Source organism: Cervus canadensis, chromosome 8 (assembly GCF_019320065.1).
Source record: "Cervus canadensis isolate Bull #8, Minnesota chromosome 8, ASM1932006v1, whole genome shotgun sequence".
Classification (NCBI taxonomy): domain Eukaryota; kingdom Metazoa; phylum Chordata; class Mammalia; order Artiodactyla; family Cervidae; genus Cervus; species Cervus canadensis.
In genome coordinates, this window is record NC_057393.1 from 57550480 (window position 1) to 57566331 (window position 15852).

At 44.9% G+C, this 15852-nt stretch overlaps 1 protein-coding gene across 1 annotated transcript in view; it reads left to right on the forward strand.

The window, feature by feature from the left end:
- Nucleotides 1–9351: 9351 nt before the first annotated feature.
- FRMPD2 (FERM and PDZ domain containing 2) overlaps nt 9352–15852 on the forward strand; it is a 64904-nt gene continuing 58403 nt past the window's right edge. The window contains exons 1-3 of the mRNA XM_043475502.1: nt 9352–9493; nt 11076–11233; nt 14695–14886. Coding sequence (XP_043331437.1) covers nt 9352–9493; nt 11076–11233; nt 14695–14886 — 492 coding nt within the window. The remainder of the gene's footprint in view (nt 9494–11075; nt 11234–14694; nt 14887–15852) is intronic.

Below are 15852 nucleotides of genomic sequence, written 5' to 3' on the forward strand. Positions count from 1 at the left end.
ATATGAAATTATATGAATGTAACTAGTTAAGTTTATATATGGTGTTTATGTGTGGAAATTTAAGGGATACACAATTCAAAAATAGTCAACTGTTCTTTGATGATTAGAATTTGAAATTATAAACATAACATCAATTGCATCAGCCCCCAAAAATTATCAAATGTTTAAGAAAACTTGTTTTATTTGATAGTCTACCTATATTTATTACATTTATAGGATGTAATTTATACATCTTTATATGTATATACATATATATATATAAATATATATATATAAATATATATATATATATATATAAAGACTTGGACTGATAGGTTTATAAATTTACTTTGGCCTAATTAAAAGTATTAAAGTTTAAAATGCAGTTCAAATATTCAAAGGAATTTAATTAACTAATTTTGAAAACATAGTTACTTTTTTAGGAGTATTTAATATGTTAATCTGCCTTCCCTGGTAGCTCAGTTGGTTAAGAATCCTCCTGCAATACAGGAGACCCAGTTCGATTCCTGGGTTGGGAAGATCCCCTGGAGAAGGGATAGGCTACCCACTCCAGTATTCTTGGGCTTCCCTGGGGGCTCTGATGCTAAAGAATCTGCCTGCAATGCAGGAGACTTGGGTATGATCCATGAGTTGGGAAGATCCCCTGGAGGAGGGCATGGCAACCCACTCCAGTATTCTTGCTTGAAGAATCCCCATGGGCAGAGGAGCCTGGCGGGCTACAGTCCACGGGGTCACAAAGATTCGGACGTGACTGAAGGACTAAGCACAGCATATAAAATGCTAATCATAGGTGTATGGTTACTTTATGATGTGTCAACTTGGCTAGGCTATGTTACCCAGTTACTCAGTCAAATACTAATCTGGGCATTGCTGTGAAAGTGTTTTGTAGATGCGGTACCCCAATCCATCCTGTACTTGTTTACCCAGTTTTGAAACATGTAATTGGAATAGGTATACTCAGCAACTGGCAGAATGCTAACACTGAGAAGATTTAAGGCGTTACTTTACAGTAAGTATTTAAAATTGGTATCCTCTGAGTACAGATTGCATTATAACTGGTCCTGAGGCCGTATAAAAGGGTAACACAGTGCTTTCCAAAGGACACACAGGACCAAAGAGCAGAGGTGGAACACAAGATGCATTAATAATGTTGAATTATGTTTTTGACATTTCACTTTGATTCTTCAGATTCTGTCAAGAAGTCTGTTCAGGATGAAAGGCCTTTCACATTTCTTGAACAAACTGCTCCTTTTACAGTGAAAGATCAAGCCTTGGGCTCAGAGAATTTGGAAGGCAATATTATCTAGCAAGCACTCAATGATTTAAAAAATTAGTTATACTTAACCTTCTATGTCCAATAATACTAATTTTTTTACTTCTTATAAGTATATTATACATTTTCTTTCTAAAATGGGGCTTCCATGATGGCTCAGACAGTACAAGAATCTGCCTGCAATGCAGGAAATGGGATTCAATTCCTGGGTTGGAAAGATTGCCTGGAAAACAAAAAGTGTTAGTAGTTCAGTCATCTCCAACTCTTTGTGACCCAATGGGCTGTAGCCCACCAGGCTCCTCTATCCATGGAATTCTCTAGGCAGGAATACCAGAGTGGGTTGCCATGCCCTTCTCCAGGGGATCTTCCTGACCCAGGGATCGAACCTGGGTCTCCTGCATTGCAGGCAGATTCTTTACCATCTGAGCCATCAGGGCAGGGAGTAAAAAAAAAAATGTTATGAAGTTAAAAAAAACAAAAACAAAACACTTGCCTCATTAGGACAGATAACATGGGAAGGTGGCAAATACTGGGGAAATGGTATGTAAAAGTGGAAGATGGGTGTAACACTACTTTAAAACACTGAAAGTTTTTCTGGCCACTGATATTCATTCTCTTGTCTAGAAACGCAAGACTCTACCTCGGAGTACTGAAAAAGGTAGCCCATCTGCTAGTTGGCTTTTTCCATTAGCTTGTTTTGTTTCTCACAGCCATCCTGAAGGTAGGAAGCATCATCTTCCTTTCATGGATAAGGGGAACAAGATTTTGAGAATCAGCTTATTCATGGTCATACTGCATGGGTGCTGCAGCCAGTATTTAGATCAGGGAGGAGGCCAGGGTCTGTGTATAAAATGTTGCTTGAGGCCAGGTTAGCACACTGTGGGAGACTTCTGGAAGGTAAGAACCCTGACCTTTACCTCTTTAAACAGAGCCCAGATGAAGCAGAATCTGTCTTTTCCTCCTGGAGGGGAAGATGGCATTTGCCTTCTGCAAAGTTTTGCTCAGATTTCGGCCCAAGTGCAGGTAGATAGTTTTTAATGAGCATTCAAAGGAAGAGGAATGAAGGGAGACACATGGAACAAAAGGAAGAGAGAAGCGAGGATCATTCTGAAAGCCTTGATTCTTTGGGAGCCCCACATCCTTCTCTGGTCCCTCCCTGGGGTGTCATTTTGGGGACATTGAGATATTTTAGGCTTTTTGCGAAGGTTGAAAATGGGAAGTTTATAGTGCCTCAATCCTGGCAGACAGATGGAAACAATTAACACCATAGCTTAAAAATCTCATAGTTGGAAGCTGCTCAGCAGCCCTGATGCTTAAAATTCCTCTCTGGGTGGTTGGAGCAGAGATGAAAAGAGAAGGGAAATAAGATGGGTTCAGCACTTTTTGCATACAGAGCACTTTGGTATAGTCTCCCCAGCAGTTCCATGAGGGAGCTGCCATGATTAACCCTGTTACCCAGATGAAAAAACTGAGGCTCAGAGAAGTTACACGTATGCTCTGTGCCCAAGCTCACATAGCACAACATCCTGGCTGGGGATTCAACCTCCCCAAACTCGTCTGTTTTTAGCCAACAGATAGAAAGTGTTGCATGAAAAAACCTATAGAAGGCTGAATAATGCCTCCCTCCACCCACAGTCTCCCAAAGATATCCACATCCTGGTCTGTGGAACCTGTGAATATTACGTTACAAGGCAAAAAGACTCTGCAAATGTGATGAAGTTAAAGGGTGTTGAGATGGGGAGATTTTTCTGGATTATCCAGGTGGACCCTAATCCCGCATGTCCTTTTAAGAGTCAAGCAAAGGGAAATTCAAAACAGACAGAAAAGGAGATGGTGAGGTGACTACAGAGACAGAGACTGGGGTGATGTGGCCACAAGCCAAAGAGTGCTGGCAGCCACAGACACTGGAAGAGACAAGGAACAGATTCTCCCTTAGAGCCTCTAGGGGGAGTGTGGCCCTGCACACACTGGTATTAGCTCCATGAAACTGGAGATATTTCTCTGAGATAATAATTTCTACAGACCACCAAGTTTGCAGTAACTTACCGTTATGGCCACAGGAAACTATTAGAGGATCTTGGATGGAATCATAAGGGACAGCATTTCAGGAACAGTGAGAAGGAGAAAGAATGCTGAGAAAGTTAGGGGGAGCCAGGAATCTGAAGTAACAAGGAGAGTTTCCTGGAGAGCGTGTTCTCCCACCGCTTGTCCCCATGAGACCAGAGGCTGTGCTTCATCCCCACTGGACAGGTCTCCTCTGCAACCCTCACTTCCACATTTACGCCCTCTATTCCTAGGCTGTAGTTTTTGAAACTCCAGAGACCTTGGTCCAAGTTCTGTCCCAATACAGGGGTGTCTTCTAGGGCATCACAGAGGGTTATGAATGATACTAGCTACACATGGTTCAAGGCCAGAGATCATCATTGGTGCCTTGGCAGAGGGTGAGGGAGAGGAGGGAAATGAGGGCAGGATATTGGAACGTGATTAAAATCCCATAGCTCAAAAGCCATTACACGGTCAGTCAATAGATGATTAAGATTAGTAGAGATTCTTAGTTCTTCAGAAGCCAGCACTTTATAAACACTGTAATATCATGGCAACAAATTAACAAGGCACACCCTCAGGTAGGTGCCTTGATCCGCCAGCTGGCACTCCGCAGCTGTCTAGATGACTTGGACATGATTCTTCCTGAGGGAGTGGGAGGCAGATGTGAGCCTTGCCCTTGAGAAAAGCCATCTCTGCGTACAGAACTGGTGAGGGCTTCAAGAAGATAAGGTGTTAGACTCTAGCCCCCAGGCACTGTCACTCCCTTGGCTCTGGTCCATACTCAGCAGCTTGGGTTGCATTTCTGCTGCAAGCTATTAAATAAATATTGATAATTTTGAACTGTGGTATTGGAAAAGACTCTTGAGAGTCCCTTGGACAGCAAGGAGATCCAACCAGTCCATCCTAAAGGAAATCAGTCCTGAATATTCATTGGAAGGACTGATTCTAAAGCTGAAGCTCCAATACTCTGGCCACCTGAAGCTGAGTTGACTCATTGGAAAAGACCCTGATGCTGGGAAAGATTGAAGGCAGGAAGAGAAGTGGACAACAGAGGATGAGATGGTTGGACGGCATCACCGATTCGATGGACACGAGTTTGGGCAAGTTCAGAGAGATAGTGAAGGACAGGGAAGCCTGGAGTGCTGCAGTCTATGGGGTCACAAAGAATTGGACACGACTTAGCGGCTGAACGACAGGTGTCCCCATACCAAAGGCATGCTGTAGAGCATCCCCTTGTCTATTTGTTCTGTCTAGTCTTCTCTCTGTGGAATAATTTTATCTGTTTACCTATTCATTGTCTGCTCCCCCCCACCCCATCCTCCCTAGGATATAAGCCTCACGAGGGTAGGATGTTCTATTGGACCGACTATTCTATTTGTCACCAGGGCTTACAATATATAAATATTTGTTAAGTAAAGGGATGGCTGAAGCAAGGGTGTGGGAACAACATCACAGGTGAAGCTCAGGGCTGCCGCCACCCATGGCCCATATGAGAGGGCAGAAGAAGCACTAAAGAGCAAAGTCATGGATGGAGCTTCTGTGCCAAGCTAGACCCAGTGTGAGGCTGCTGGAAGGTGGCAGAAGGGATGCACTACAGCATGAGAACTTCTGAACGGCCAACAGGGTTTCAGGTGGAAAAAGAGACTTTTAGGTTATTATATGACCACAAAAGTCTTCAGAGAATGGCGTCGATACAGAGGACTCAGGCAGTGGTGGTGAGCTTGAGAGATGAGGGTGCAGCCATGGAACTCCCCCCTAAGGGCATGCCCATTGGCTAGATACTTTCTCCAAGCATCCTCACTGACAGGGGGACTAGGCTTATCTGTATGGGTGGACCCCTCCATCCTTTTTACAGTTAACAGTCCCCTTTTTAGTCCATGATATAGCAGTAGCATGGACTCGCCCACCAGACCATTTAGAAAAACTTGGAGAGAAGCCCAGAGGCATCACAGCATGCTGGCAAAAGGCGGACGATGACTGTTTCATAGCCCATTTGCTGTTTAGTTTAGTTACTTTCATGAATTAATTTTGTAAGTCTCTACTCTTTGTTCTGTGTGGCCGCTGAAGTCTCCACTCAATTAATTTAGAGGGTATCTAATGACTGGACAAGGATTTCTCTAAGGGCTCGTAACCAATAATTCTCCCAGTCTTCACTGGAGGGCTTTGTTTGACGTGAGAATGTGCCTTCAACACTCAGTCAGGCTGTAGGACACTCTGCCTTGGCTGTCACTTTAGACTTGCTCAGAGTCTCATGGTCAGCCAGAGGTGAGTGTTTAGGGCCTTTTCATGTCTTACAACCTTGACCATATACACAGCCCTATCTACACATGTGACCTTTAGCCTCTAAGGCTATTTTGCAGCTTTTCAAAGATAAATAAGGGCACCGCATTTCCCAGTTTTAGAATTTTTTTTTTTTTTTGGAGTCACTGCCTGGTATGCAGGATCTTAGTTCCCTGACCAGGGATGGAACTCACACCCCATACGGTAAAAGCACGGATTCTTAGCCATTGGAATGTCAGAGAAGTTCTCCCAATTTCTTCAAGATTTTTTTTTTTTAAATTAGCTTGCTGTTTGCCCAACTGTTATTGCTACCTCCAGCAGCTGCAACGTTAAACAATTGTTGTTGATTGTTTTTGAGAAATGTCCCCTGGGAAAAGTCTGCTTGCATGGGGCAAGCTCTGAATTCGGTCAAGTGAAAGCAAACATCGTGCGAGGGGCTTTCCAAAACTGCCAGACAGGTCAGATAATGATAATTCTCTGATTATGGGGTTTTGAAAGAGCTTACAACTATGTTTTGACCTTCATGGTGTCTACAAGGCTGCTTGTTTCTTCACTGCTTTTATGGAGGATTGTGGAGGTTTTTAACTTTGCCATTCCCGTTACCTCATTTTCTTCTTTCTTTTCCTCCCTTCCTCTCTCCCTTCTTTTTTACATAATTTATTTACTGAAAAACCTAGATAGTTTGACTGACAGAGTTTCCCAAGTATGGATTTTGTGATGGCATACTCTCCATGTTGCTCAATATATTCTTTACCCTCTAAAGGTCATCAGATGGCAGTCAGATACAGAGACCTGATCTGACTCAGGTTTAATCCCTTTGTAAGACTATAGCTGGTGCTGTGTTCCTTCTATGGGAGACACAATATATGAATTTTTAGGGCAAATTGACAATGTGAACAAATTTACTTTCAGATAGGATGGTAAATACATTTCCATCCATGGAATTCTCCAGGTCAGAATACTGGAGTGGGTAGCCTTTCCCTTCTCCAGGGGATCTTCCCAACCCAGGGATCTGACCCAGGTCTCCTGCATTGCAGGTAGATTCTTTACCAGCTGAGCCACCAGGGAAGTCCAAGAATACCGGAGTGGGTAGCCTATCTCTTCTCCAGTGGATCTTCCTGACCCAGGAATCGAACTGGAGTCTCCTGCGTTGCAAGTGTATTCCTTGCCAATTGAGCTATCAGGGAAGCTCCAAAATTAAAATAGGAGCAGAAATCTCATTCAACCATGCCTAAACCTTCTTACCTGGCTATTGGGATAAGAAAACTTCAATGTGTTGGTTTGTTTAATATAGAATTTTTATGATTTAAGAACATCTATAATACCTTTTATAATATTTCCATACAGTGTATTAATTCCCTATGAGTATTGGGTTGGTGCTGCCCAGTAATAATCCTAAAAGTTAATACTTATGTATATAGTGTCTATTTGTGCTAGGCACTATCCTACCCCTGTTTAATTTTTTTAAAAAATGTATTTATTTTTATTTTGGCAGCACTGGTTCTTTGTTATGGCACACAGGCCTCTGTAGTTGCAGTTTGAGCTTAGTTGCTCTGTGGCATATGGGATCATCGTTCCCTGGCCAGGGATTGAACCCACATCTTCTATATTGGAAGGCAGATTCTCAACCACTGGACAACCAGGAACGTCCCTATCCTACCCTCTTTTACATTGTGTGTGCGTTTTTCATTTGTCTCTGCTTGGTTTGTAGTAAATTGAAAATGTGGATATACACAGCATATATATTTAGCTCCTCCTATTCACATGTGTTGGAAAGTGTTGTCTACATTACGTGCAATAATCACTAAGTCTCCACTTTTAGTCTCCTTATTTTAGAACCCTGAATAAAAACCTGCGATGGGCAAAATATTGTTCTTCTGCTCAATTGTAGCTATTCAAAAGGTCATATTAGAGTTTTACTATTATATCTACTGAAGAAGCAGACATGGCAACATTAACCACCTCACACATATTTCAAATATTTCCACCCAGTCTTTAGCTTGTCTTTTCATTCTCTTAACAGCACCGTTCTGAGAGCAAAAGTTTTGAATTTTGATGAGGTCTAATTTATCAATTTTTTCTTTTATGGCTTGTGCTTTTGGTATCAAGTCTAAGAACCCATTGCCTAGTCCTAGATCCAAATATTATCTGTATTTTTTCTAAAAACATACACTTTGATGTTCTACATTAATCTATAATCCACTTAGAGTTCATTTTTGTATAATGTGTGAGTTTTTTTCATGATGGATCCAGTACTACTTGTTGAAAAGTCTGCCCTTCCTTCATTCAATTATTGTATTGAAAAGATGGTATTAACTAATTACTGCAGCCTTTCTATACATTTAATGCAGTTTTCTTCTAGTCATAAAGTAACTTGAAAAAAACCATATTTGATATTTGTGTAAGATATTTGATTTTGATATTCAGAGGTCTCGTTTACCTATTTGAGAATCAATATCTTGTCCCATTGGTTTTCCTTTACTAAGCAGCCTTTCATTGTGCTTATAAAGATTTAGAAAAACATGGCACAGTGAGAATGTCTAGTCCATGAGTCCTAAGAAAAGTGTGAAAGAAGTCGGAGGAAGATGAAAAGAAAGACAAGAGAGGGCCTGGGTTTCAGCTTTGATTCCATCATTTTTTCCTTGGGTAACCTTGGATTGTTTTCCTGCCTGTAAATGGGATCAACAGTCCCTCTTCACAGATTCCTTGTGATAAATAACATCACGTACAGAAAGCGTCTAGGTCCCGCTGCAGTGCCCTTCTCGCCCCAGGGGATAGATAGATGGACGAGCCAGAGTCTTTCTTCTGGGAAACCAGCTCTCTTCCTGAGACTGCGGGAGGCTGGTCTTAGAGGCATATGTAGAGAGCTGAGCAGCTGGCAAGTGGAGAGCCTGGATTATCATGTTGGATAGAGGGATGGCGGGCCATAATATGCTTCCCACCCCACCCCCAACCCTGCACATCCGCCCTCCGAGCTCAGCTGCGGAAGAGATCAGTGACGTAAATGGATTAGGGAAAGCCTGCCTGGCCTCTTCCTGCTGCCACTGCACCTGGGGCTCTCCACGTTGGAGATTAGTGGGTGGCAGCTTTGTCAGGGGGACAGACATTTAAATGTCAGCTTTAAACGAGTATATTTAAGAAGAGAGGGAAGAGGAGACCCTCCTTCCTTACCTCCTCCTCCAGCAAATCAGTCCCATGCTTCCCTGTGAGTCTGCACCTTTTCAAAACACAGGGCTTAGTATTCCTTCTAGTGATTCTCACCCTTCGGGCAGGTGCTAGTGACCGTTAGAGACAGGGCAGCTACTGGAACCAAATCCAACTCTGCATGTGGCAGCCAGTGAGGAACAGACATGAATCACATATTGGAGGCAAGAAAGGTTGTTAACCCACTTTCCCAGACAGAGAGGGGAGCAGGCGAGAGACATTCCCCAGCAGGAAGCTCTCTGTGACAGCGCACGCCCAGCTCAGAGGGAGCCATTCTCATGGTTCGTTCATTCATTCATTTATTGACTTAACCCTTAATTGGGAGTTTATTTATTTACTGATGTGCTCATTCACTGAGAACCAGCCAAACCCAGCCAGTCTCCCAGTGAACATTTCTTTAGCTTCTCCCATGTGCCTGGGCCTGCGCCCAGCCCTGGGGCCACGTGGTAAAACATGGGGCTGTGCTGCAGAGGGGCTGGACTGTGCCCAGGCTGGCATGGCCAGTGCTGGCCCACGTATGCTCCTGGACTAGGCAAGGGCTCTGCCACATGTGTGTCTTTGCAGGTATGAGCCCGGCCTCTGTGACTCTGGCCAGTGCCCTCCAGGTCCGGGGTGAAGCTCTATCTGAGGAGGAAATCTGGTCCCTCCTGTCCCTGGCGGCTAAGCAGCTCCTGGAGGACCTTCGTGATGGTAAGAGAGTGTGTCTGGGGCAGTTGAGTCACAGGGAGTTGAATGTGAAGCTTCCCAAACAGCTTATTGACCTGTCATCAGTCCCAGGTGTTAGACTGAGCAGGCAAGGGACATCCCCACCCCACCCCCGTGGAGCTGCTCTGGGAGGGCAGCTCTGTCTCTTGGACCCATGGCATGCCACAGAGTTGGAAGAAAGTCTTTTAGCCTTGGTGTGGCAGCCTTTCCAGGCATGGCGTTTAGGGAGAGAGAGGCTGGGAGCTCTGTGGGGCTCTCCCAATACCTGGGCAGCCTGGGCAGAACCAGAGACAGGAGGCAGGGGGCAGTCACGGGGATGGCTGGCATTCCCACATCGGCGTCCCCTGCCAGATGCTGCAACCGTTAGTAGATAGAACCCACACACTCAGTTGTCTAAACAGCGGAGGTTAATATGAAGAATTGTTAAACTAAGATAGAGAAGTAACCATCAGGTATGAGAAAACTTGACATGGTCTCCTAGGACCGAGGGCATACCCAGTGAGGGACAAACTTTGAGGGGAAGCCCCCCTCTCCAAGTTGGGGTTCAGATCTGCTGGAGGAGCTGTGCTTGCAGACGATGATGGCGAAATTCTCTGCTTTACCTGGGCATGGGTGTCTGCAGCCACGGGACACACACAGTACAGGCATCGCCTACAGGGGCAGGGTGATCCCCTGGATGTGGGCAGGCAGAGATGAGCCACAGCTTCGGGAGCTGATGCCTGCAGGAGGCCGGGAACCTGCTGTGTCTCTGTAGATAGGGTTGCGACGTTATTACTTCACAAGGTCAGGCTGAGGGGTGGCCTAGGGACCGAGAGTCCAGGGCGTGTGCAGGAGCAGAGCGTCCCTCTCACGCACACACCGCTAACCCCAAAGAAACAGCAGGAGAGCCCGCCTCCCGCCGTGTCTCTCCAGCGCCCTCTACTGAGAAAGCTTTGCATTTCTCTCGCAGTGAAAGAGAACTCTTGCAGTGAAAGGAGGGAGCAGATATTGAAACATGGATTTGCAATTTCCAGGCACTGAATTGATAACTGGGCCAAACACTCAGATGTCCTGCCAGCCCGCGGTGGAGTTTCCCCATGTGGGAAATCACACACATGCAATCAGGGTGAGGACCCTGGCATGGGTATGAAGGGAGGCTGTGCACCTGTACTTTCGGCTACATCTTCCTCCTAGTCTTCACTCCTCTTCCCTGCCCTGGAGGCTTTAATGAACAGCTAGAGTATGTTCAGAAGACCAGTTGCCTTGGTTTCTAAATTGACTCTAGAGAAATCAGACTTGTGCTAATTTCCAAGTCGATTTGATCGCTCTTTACCTTTTGCCTTGAGACTCTTGGGCCACCTGTGAACTTGGATGTGCTTCCTAGTTTCCCAGCCATTGCTGCAGCCACCCTTCGTGACACATGCTCCTGTGCCTGCATGTGTCAGGGTTGAATTCCTTCCACTCCCTGGGTCTTGCTTACAGTTCATCTCAGAGAGGATTTTGGAAGACACCTGCAGGGCGCACTCCCACAGATGGTGCTCCAGATGGTGGCCCTATCTCTACACCCCCATCACTGCCTTGGTTTCAGATTCCTCGAACTATGTGGTCTGCCCCTGGTCAGTCTTGCTTTCTGCGACCGGAAGTCTTTCCTTCCAAGATCATGTTTCCCATATAGAGGCAGCTCCTTTCAAGGCCCCTGAACTGCTACAGGGACAGAGCGATGATGAGCAGCATGATGCATCTCAGGTAAGGCACATGGTGTCTCTGCAGCATCTGTGGGCCTGTCCTCTGGGAAAGGCCTGGTCCTAGGTCATCCCCAGCTCCCAGCTCAGCCCGAAGGAATATTGAAGCAGAATGGATTTAATGAATTTTTTAAATGAATTTTAAATGATTTTAAAAAAAATTCCCAGGCTGTCTTGCCAGTAATTTATTAGCTCTTAGGTGAGAGCAAGTCAACTTCTCTGAGCCCCAGGTTTCTATATCTGTAAAGTGGGGGTAATATGACCTAATCAATCAGCTTATTATAAATACTCAAAAAGAAGTGCTGGAAGAACTATAGGTAAATGGTCTTGCAGCAGGTAGCAAAAACCCTAACATGTCCCAATAAATCCTCAGATGGAATGTATCCCAAGGCTTGAGTAAAGACTGATGTAGCTGTACCAATGTTTATCTGTATTGTTGACATTAGTGACAAACTGGAAACAAGCTAAATGTCCAGTGAAAGTGGACATGAAACAAGACAGCATTACAATGAAACTGTAGAAACTTAATGACATGAAAAGTAATTAAATATATGTAATATAATTTATATTATGTGTATATATATTTACATGTATGTGGTCTTAGTTGTGTATATACACACATACAAACACACGCCCAAGGTTCTAAAAATAAATGTCTGCATCGATTATTTCTGGATGTCAAATCAGTGATGATTTTTGTTTTTCCATGGAGATGTTATACCATGCTGCTTTCTGACAACATATGATACTTTTTAATCAGACTGAGTCACAGTATGTCATGTAGAGACAGTTTTGGCTACAAGAAACAAAAAGCCTAAAATATAGTGGCTGGAACCACAGACGAGTTATTTATATAACAAGAAGTCAAGAGATTGGTCATCAGCTTTAGTAAATGTCATCATTTACTAAAGCTGTATATTTTCATTCTATCCTCCTTAGCTGTTGACTTTTTGGCTTTATGCTTCTTGCCTCATGGTCACATAATGGCTGCCATGATTCCATATACCATATCAGTGTTCAAGTCAGAAACAAGAGGGGAAAGAATGGGACCAGATGCATGTGTTCCTGTTGACGGTAAAGAACAAACTTTTTCAGAATCCCCCTACTTCATGTCTTTCACAAAAAATGAGTGTCATGGTCATGGAGACTTTTAGCCTCTAGAGTAGGATGCAGCAGTGTTTAAAGGAGTTGTAGATGGTTGTTGGGCTAGGCAGCCAACAGTGTCTGCCACACATGAAAATAGATTGTATTTCATTTACAGGACCATGGAATAACAGAAATGACAAATCTAATGATGTGCTTTTTCTCTTGGATAGATGCATGTCTATTCTTTGGGAATGACTCTCTACTGGTCGGCAGGGTTTCACGTTCCACCAAATCAGGTCTGTGAACAGGATTATCAAAGTCTTGCTAGGTGATGTCTTTGGATTTATTTATTCTGTTTTTCCAGGGCAGGAACCACATCTGTTGAGCTATGCACCACCACTCTGTCCTCCTGGGTTCTAGGAAGGATTGCCAATTGATTTTAAAGAACTGCTTCTGCTGAGTCCAGAAAGAACCTCAGAATCCTCCTCAACATGGCGCTCCAGGCAGCCACAATTTGGGATTGGCAAGCAGGATAAGACTTATATGCCACTCTAGTCCAGAGGAAGTAGGAAGCTAGAGAATGTTATAGATGCTGAAGATACCAATTTATCGAAAAGGTCTTAAAGCAGCCCTTACTGAAGTGAGATGCTTCCATGAAAAAGGGTTCTGTGCTTAATCCATCAGGGAAAATGTTCCCTACAACGTCTTATTCTTGAAGATTTATCAAAGTAGTTTATTAAAGACTCTGAGAAGGCTTAAAGTGCAGAAACTTTTAAGCTTTATCATAGCATTTTATAAAAATTTTGACTACAGAATGCATACGTGTCTGCTTGTATATGTAAATATTCATGACACTATAACAATTTCGTGGAAACTAGTGTAATGAGAATACATGTTGGAGAACTCTATCCAGTCTGTTTGGCTTCTCTCTTTCCTCCCGACCCTCCTTCCTCCCTTCCTTTTTTCCATCTCACCCTCTTCAATTCAATATCCTAGTGCTTCCGGTGCTCCTTCTGAAAAGAGACCTGGCCACCTTCCTCTTCTGTGGAATTGTTCACAGCTCTCCACTCCCCAGGGGGTTGCATTTCACTCCTCAGCACAGAGTGTGTGGCCTATGTAATAGCACACTGCACTTGCAAGGGTCCCACACTTGATTTAAAGTTCTTAAAAGTTCTTTAAACTTCTTTAAAGTTCTGCATTAAAGTTCTTAACCGTTTGAACAAGGGAATTGTCCTTTTGCCCTGGGCCTGGTTCTACCCGTGGTTCCCTTCCTTCCAGACACGAGCCAGCCTTTGCACCCACTGCTTCCTCCATCTGTGGTTCACCTCCCACCTTTCTCCCAATCAACCCAAGTGTGCTTTTTGATGTTTAGCTCAAGTTCCTTCCTCATCTCCCTCCTCCCTCCCCAGGATGGGCCAAGTGCCTTCCTCTGTGTTATGACCTTGCCTTGTACTTCCCAAGACCAAAGCCCTTATCACCCTGTACTGTGCTTGTCTCTTTGAATGACCATCTTCTCCATTAGACTTTGAACCTCTTGAAGACAGGGACTGTCTCCCACCTTATATCTCAAGTAGCTATGCAGTCTAGGCACATTAGAGGCCCTCTGGTGTGCTGTGTGAGTGTAGGACTCAGTAGTCTGCATACATGTGAAGATAGAAATTCACAGCTGATGCTCCATGGCAGGAAATGGTAGAACAGCCTTCATCTGAAAAAATGACTTGCAGTGTAGATGAGCGCTAGAAAAACATCTGATTGTGAGTCTGAATTTGACACCCTTTCTATATAGATGGTGGCCTCTTAGACGCATGAGGAAAGGGTTTAATAAAATATCCATTTTTCCTTTTGCCTGAAGAGTTCATGTGACATGAAGTTCAACTAACGATTATTGACCTTATGCTGACCGCTGGTGATTCCAAAGTGAAAAAGCCACAGTGCTTATGGTCTTGGAGCTCACATTCTAGGGGAAAGACCCAGTGAGAACCACCTAAATAATTTGAGAAAATGACAGGCTGCCCAGGTGAATGTGAGTTAAAGGCTGATCCTGGTTTGATCTGGGTCCTTGGCATAGGCAGAAATCCATTTTGTCAAGCACCTGTTTTTGTAGCGATTTCAAGCATGTGTTTGGGCTCCCCAGGCACCAAAGGTCGTTCCAGATTAGAGAGCGGCAAACCGCACACAGCTGGTGCAGAGATAATTGCTCTGCATTTTGTGGTCTCGGTGAAGTAGCCTGTGTCCCTCCCTAAGCCACGCAGGAGGAGTGGGCATCTGTCTAGTTAATGAGAACATCCGTTCTTGCTGGTCCCCGGGCACGCCTGACAGGACATTGCCCTCAGTGGCTGCAGCCCTGTCAGCCTCTCACAGGGCTGCCCCGCTTTCCAGCCCCTGCAGCTTTGCCAACCCCTGCACTGCATCTTGCTGACCATGTGCGAAGACCAGCCTGGCAGGCGGCTGCCTCTGCAGTCTGTCCTGGAAGCTTGTCAGATTCATTGGGAAGAAGCGGCTGTCCATCCGACTTCTGCCAATCTCCACGTCAGACAGCTGGTCGGCTTGGTCCTGGGCACCATCTCTGAGGTCAGTATGGATCTGTGCTTTTCAACCTTGGGGCCTTTCCCTGGCCATGTGTGGCTGTTGAAATTCAAATGAGCTAAGTTATAGTTCATTAGAAGGAAATAAAACATTCAATTCCTCAGCCACATCTACCACACTTAAGTGCTCATTAGCCACTTGCAGCTTGCGAGGGCCATGCTGGAGAGGGAAGATCTAGAACTTTCCTGTTATTGCAGTTCTACTGGGCAGCGCTGGTGAAGATCTTTGGGGGAGCTTAGATTTCTAATGTGGCCAAGACCTTTGGGATCTTTAAAAGAGCCTCTTTGCATTAAAATGGTTATGTTTATGACCCACGAGTTAGCTGTCTTATCAAAATTCAACTCTAGGCCTGATATGAGAAACCTTCCCCGACTGTGCCTACATGGTCCCCGGCCCCTCCCTCTCCTCTGCCATCTTATTCCTGCAGAGGGTCCCCTTGCTGTGTTGTCTCATTGTGCCGCTTGCCATGTTGTGTGCTGGCACCCATTGTGTGTTCTCCAGTGCCTAACAAGGGGTCTGGCACATACTAAGCATTTGGCTTAGGTTGGGTTACCTTGAAGCAAAGTCAGGGCATTTTTGTGCAAGTTAGTTATTAGGGAGGTGCTCCTAGGAGAGGGAGTGATGGAAGGATGTGTGGATGGGACAAGCGGAGTAAGGTGGTGGTCTCGGGTGGAGATGGTCTCAGCCTGGTGTCATGGGTAGCTCCAGAGCAGGAATCAGACCAGCCTTGATTCCCCTTGAGGCCAGGACAGAGCTGGGACTCAGGTGGGGCAAGTGAGGTGCCTGCCCTTTAGCAGGGGGCGTGTTGGAGAATTGAGACCAAGACTAACAGGGAGCCATGTGGGTGGAGGGGAGGGAGCAGCTGGGGAAGCTGCCCACAGTCAGAAAGTGCCTCTCCCAACCTGTCCTCCTGTTTGGAACTTCTCCCTTGGCATGTAAACATGTTACTCC